This window comes from Diceros bicornis, chromosome 32, assembly GCF_020826845.1.
Source record: "Diceros bicornis minor isolate mBicDic1 chromosome 32, mDicBic1.mat.cur, whole genome shotgun sequence".
In the NCBI taxonomy this organism is placed as follows: domain Eukaryota; kingdom Metazoa; phylum Chordata; class Mammalia; order Perissodactyla; family Rhinocerotidae; genus Diceros; species Diceros bicornis.
In genome coordinates, this window is record NC_080771.1 from 18,589,649 (window position 1) to 18,595,648 (window position 6,000).

Consider the following 6,000-nt stretch of genomic DNA (forward strand, 5'->3'; position numbering starts at 1 on the left):
CGGCCCCGTGGTGCAAGAGGTTAAGTGCGTGTGCTCCGCTGCGGCGGCCTGGGGTTCCCTGGTTCGGATCCCTGGCGCGCACCGACACACTGCTTGGCAAGCCATGCTGTGGCGGTGTCCCATATAAAGTGGAAGAGGATGGGCATGGATGTTAGCCCAGGGCCAGTCTTCCTCAACAAAAAGAGGAGGATTGGCAGATGTTAGCTCAGGGCCAATCTTCCTCACAAAAAAAAATAAAATAAAATAAAATAGAAAATAATAAATAAATAAATAAGGGTTTATAACGTGTCGCACTATCTGGTAGGTCTTTGATCTTAAAACCAGACATTATAAGAAAAGTAAACTATAGGCCAATCTTACTTGACTATAGCCATAAAAATCATCAATAAAATATTAGCAAACTGAACCAAGCAATAGATAAGCAAGCAATACATCATGACCAAGCAGGGTATGTGTCAGGAATATAAAGAAGGTTTTGTCTTCAAAATTCTGTTAGTATAATTCACCATCTTTTATTCAAAGAAGAAAACCATTTTGTCATCTCATAAGCTGCAGAAAAACTATTTAGTAATATTTAGTAAAAAAAACTATTTAGTAACTCATTTTTAGAAAACTCTTAGCAAGCTAGAAGAAAGAGAACCTCCTTGTCTTAATAATAGGTATCTACCCAAACCTATAATAAACATTGCCTTTCATGGTAAAACTTTAGCAGTATTTCCTTAGAGATGCTTACTATCCTCACTTCTATTCAACATTGTGCTGGAGATCTTAGTCAGTACAATGTGACAAGAAAAACAAAAGGTATATGGATTGGGAAGGAAAAAAATTAGCATTACTCACAGACGACATGATTCTCTACACAGAAAATCTGAGAAAATCTACCGTCAAATTGCTAGAACCAGTTGAGTTCTACAAGGTTACCAGAGACAAAGACAACAGTGTTCCTGAATATCAGTAATGAACAATGAGAAAATGTGGCTTTTCAAAGAAACCATTTAAAACAGCAACAGAAACTACAAGGTGTCTGAGAATAAATCTGTTAAAAAATGTGTAAGACTTTACATAGAGATTATAACATTTTATTAATGGACATAAAAGAAAAACCTAAATAAATGGAGAAACATATCACACTCACAGGTGTGAAGAATTACTGTCATAAAAATGGCAATTTAATTCCAAAGTAATCTATAAATTAAATGAAATTTCAACCTAACAGAGGTTGTTCATGGAACCTTACAAGATGATTCTAAAATTCTTATGGAAGAATAAAAAGAATTACAAGGATGGACTCACCCAAAGAGATATTGGAATTACTGTAAACTTTTCGTACCAGCTCTGGTACCAGCTTTCATACCAGAAAGACTAATGGGATTGTAATGGACTGAATGTCTATGTCCCCCCCAAAATTCATATGCTGAAATCCTCACCCCCAGTATGGCTGTACTTGCACATAGGGTCTCAAGAGCAGTAATTAAGATTAAATGAGGTCATAAGGGTGGGCCCTGATCCCATAGGATTAGTGTCCCTATAAGAAAAGACAACAGAGAGCTCTCTCTCTCCCTCTTCCTCTCCCCCTCTCTCTCCCCACTCCTTCCCATCCCCGCCTTAGGCACCGTGGAAAGGCCATGTGAGGTCATAGTGGGAAGGCAGCTGTCTACAAACCAAAAACTGAATTTGCTGGCACCTTGATCATGGACTTCTAGCCTCCAGAACTGTGAGAAAATAAATGTCTGTTGTTAAGCCACTGAGTGTGTGGTATTTTGTTATGGCGGCCTGAGCAGACTAATACAGGAATAAAAAAGACGACTCAGAAATAAGACCTACATACATATGGCAACTTGGTATTTGACAGAGGTGGCATTATAAAACAGTTGAATGGAATATTTAATAAATGTTCTTGGGACTAAGAGAAAGAGAGGGAGAGAGAGACAGAGAGAAACTATGTATCCCATTAAAATGAAAACTTTACAACAGAAGACATCATAAAATTTTTAAAACAAGACAATAGAAAAATGGGACAGAAGATATGAATAGACAGGAAAGCCAAATGCCTAAAACATGTTTTTAAAAATGCTTCATTAGTAACCAGAGACCTGAAACTTAAAACAACAATGAGGTACCATTTTGACTCATCAGACTGACAAAAATAAATAAGCCTGGTAATCGTGGGTGTTGGCAAGGACATGGGAAGTGGGAGCCCTTATATATTGCTGGGTGAGTGGGAATCGGTACAAGCACCTTAGAGAGAAACTTGGCAATACTTAGCAAGGAGAGGACATGCAGAGGAGGCACAGACAAGAGTGTTCATTGCAGCAGAGTTTGTAATAATAATTTCCTTAAAGGTAGAAACAACCTAATGTCTCTAGTTTGGTTTATGCATACAGTAGTATTCTACTACTATTCAGTTAAAATTAATGAATTCAACTTATATTTCTTAAAATGGATAAAACTCAAAAACTTTAAAAAGCGTGCCAGAACATATAATATCTTTTATTTAAATTTTGGAAACACACAAAATAGCATATATTGTTTGTGAATATATAATATGGAGGAAAATACCAGTACACGCTTGGGAAAACTACCCATCAACCTCCAACCCATGGTTGCCTCTGGGAGGTGGACAGGAAAAGGGATGGATTGGTGAGACTGTAGCTCACTCCACAAAGTTTTACTTCTGTTTTTGTTGTTTTTTTTTTTTAAGAGAGCTGAAGCAAATATTGCAAAACATTAACATCTGTTTAATTTCAATGGTTAATGGCTAGTGGAGGTAGGAGTGGGGATGGGACATTCTATTATTTTCTGTATGTTTGAAATGTATTAAAATTCAACAAAACATTGAAAAGAAAAAGAAAGGCCAGAGACAAAGTGGCCAGGGAAGGATAGTCCGCAGAAAATGGCATCATTGAAACCAAGGAGAAGAGTGGGCATCGTCTAGCGCTGCAGTCATTTGCTGCCCACAGGATTAAGAGGGTGCATGAGCTCTGGGCTAGCATCACCCAGGAGTGATGAGGGAGGAAGCCGGCATGCTGTGACCATGGTTTGACCAACTCTGAGAAGTTGGGCTGTGCCAGGGAGCAACACTGGGTGGCACTTGAGGAGAAGGCAGCATGGAAGGCAGCCTTTGTGCCTAGTCTGGGAACATCTGGACCTTGTCAGTAGGGTAAGGGAAACAAGTATGGGGCAAGGGCAAGATTGAGGCCACAAGGGATGGGAGGGAGAGTTGATGATGGAGACGGTAGTGCGGCCTTGCAAAGAGGGGCAGGGGCTCTAGGAAGTAAGGTGGGGTCAGGGAGGGCAGGGGCTGAAGAGGCAGCTGCCAGGCCAGAGTCCTGTGGTGGGGCCTGGATCCAGAGAGGGGAGCTGGCCCTGAGAGCAGAGAAATGTTGTGGGGTGGTACTCAAGATGGACACCATTAAGTTGGATGGTAATGCATTTATTTAAATAAGTATTGGAGAAAAAAACATAACTAGCCACTAAATGTGTGATTTCATAGACAAGATAGTAGTGGAGGGAGCCTGTGAAGGCAGTTAAGCATCCTGGACTTTGAGTCTTGACTCAAAGGGCCCAGCTGGGGGGCCACAGGTATGTCCACCCAGCCTGGTGTACATTTATCTTCATATATATATTTTATAAATCAGGCAGAAGTTTGAAATTCACTCCCTTTGGAGGCAGCTATGCAAGGCCGGGTGTGGATGGGGGGCCTTGGCTCTGTTTAAGGCTGACTCTCATCTCTCCCCTGCTTTCAGGACCTTCTCAATGACCTGTTTTGCTGTATTTTCCTTGGGGGGACCGTGTTCTTTGCTTTGACCACTCGAAAAACCATGCCAATGAACTATGTAATTGCTGTGGTGAGTCTTCCATGGTTCACTGTTTATTTGCTCAGAAATCACCCCTTTAGGAGAATAGGTGTTTTCCCCTGCTTTAAGGAAAGGGCTTCTTTTCTTTTGACAAAAACTTGGGATCCAAGCAAAGTTTAACAGTAAAGTTGGTAAATGTTTCCAATGGAGAAGCCATTTAAATAAAGATGATGTCCAGGGAGCCAGCCAAGCTAATGGCTTCCTCCTCGTAGCTGCTGACCCCAGAGGAAAGGGCCCCACCCAGGCTGGGTTTAAAGAGAGAAAGAGAAAGCCGTGAGACCACAGGATGGTGAGGACAGGGCAGCCAAAGCTTGGGGAGGGGCAAACTCCGAGGCTCTTGGTCTGGTAGTTTGAGGGGACGAGGGGATGTGCTAACCAGCACCTACTGACGAGTTAGAAACAAGGACGGAAATATGCCAGCTTTGGAATGAAAAGCAAAAGTAATGAGGATCCTTTTGTTTTCCAGGTCCTTATTGGTCTGGCTGGACTTTTTGCTTTCATTGATATATGTCTTCAAAGAAAACACTTCAAAGGCAAGAAGGTCAAAAAGAATGTGCTGGTTCCTCCAGCAAAGGAGCAAGCAAAGGAACCAGAGGGTGAAAAGCCAAAGGAAGAGGCAAAACCACCGGAAACAGAAGCAGACAAGGCAAAGAAAGCGGAAAAGCCAAAGGAAGCGGAAAAGCCAAAGGAAGCGGAAAAGCCAAAGGATAAGGGGAAGGGAGGCAAGAAATGACGTGAAGGAGACGCCTGCCGTCAGAAATGGTGGCACATTTTACGACAAAACATATTTCCACTGTCTTCCTTGTCTTCTTTCTAGAATGGTTTTCTTTTCCGTTTTAATAATCACCTTGGCTTGGAAAAGAAATTTCTCTTTAAATGGATTTTAATACCTAAAGTTGATGGAAACATCATTTTGCTCATTCAACAAAGGTTATTGAAAGTTTTGGTGCAGAGGGCGAGGCTGGAGCTGGGCCTCTCCAGGTGCTCAAGGCTGCAGGGCACAGAGGGTTTGGGGGACCAGAAGTGTGGGTGACGCCAGCTGTCGACACTGACCAGCCAAAGGGGCCAGAGGAAAACGAGAGACCGGAAAACAAAAGGATGCATTTTGTTCACACTGATATTTTTACTTTACATTGTTTTTAAAGCATCCAGGTAGTCACTATGAGAAAAATCAGGTTGCTGGCCTTCCTTACTCTTACTTTGCAGTTTAGTATCAGTCTTCATTTGAAGTGTACTCGGGAAGAGGGCCATAGGGGTGGGGTCATCTCTTCAGGGCTCGGAGCCTCCAAGAGCTGGAGTCAGGCTGGCGTATGGGCCATGCAGGATGGGCACAGGAGGAACTAGAGGGATGGTTTCCTCAGAGATGGCCAGCCAGCCTCCTGGGACCTGCAGTGTCTCCCTCCAGTGAGGACCTGGGCATAAGCCCTGAGCCAGGCCCAGCTGGGCCCTAGAGCCATGGTGCCCACACACAGGCCTCAGTCAGGGCCCCATTCTTACTAGGTAGTCCAGCCATCCTGGCAGGAGAAGGGTCATCCTCATGAACAGAAAGCGAGGTCCCAAATGATGCATGAGGAGCTCGGAGGAGGTCCAAGGAGAGGGGCGGGTAACAGGGAGCCCTGAGCCCAGCCAGGGACCACATGAGAGAGGCCAGAGGGTCAGCTGGCCCTTGGGAGCAATGGTAATGACTTGGGCCTTTGTTCTAAATGCCATGGGGATCCCTGAAGTTGAAGAAGTGGCAGTGTCTGCTTCCACTGGGAGAAGATCACATGCTTGGCAGGGTCTGCTTCCACTGGGAGAAGATCACATACTTAGCAGCTGCTGAGAAGGGAGTACAGCTGGAAAGAGGCTGCTGCCTATCATTTGGGTGGGGAAGATGGGCGGATGGGGCAGCGTCCAGTGGTGAAGCAGGCAGAGCTGGAACTTGGGATGACTGTGCCCTGCCGCTGGCCCCAGCCACAGTGCCTCTACCCGTAAGGTCTCCTACTCCCTCTGTAGCCCCCACACCACCTCCTGTGCGCCAGGCAGGGTGAGGCAACCCTTTGAAAGTAGGAGCAACTAGAGGGTGTCACATTGTAGAGAAAAACTCAAAAATGCACACTATCCTGCCATATGACCCAGAAATCCTCTCCTAGGTATTTAGCCA

General features: G+C 44.1%; 1 protein-coding gene across 1 annotated transcript in view; it reads left to right on the plus strand.

Annotated features, from left to right (window-relative positions):
- Positions 1 to 5,098, plus strand: part of CMTM2 (CKLF like MARVEL transmembrane domain containing 2) — a 13,618-nt gene extending 8,520 nt beyond the window's left edge. Inside the window, exons 3-4 of the mRNA XM_058528623.1 lie at positions 3,747 to 3,848; positions 4,324 to 5,098. Of these exons, the coding sequence (XP_058384606.1) occupies positions 3,747 to 3,848; positions 4,324 to 4,590 (369 nt within the window). The 3' untranslated portion in view covers positions 4,591 to 5,098. The remainder of the gene's footprint in view (positions 1 to 3,746; positions 3,849 to 4,323) is intronic.
- Positions 5,099 to 6,000: the final 902 nt, after the last annotated feature.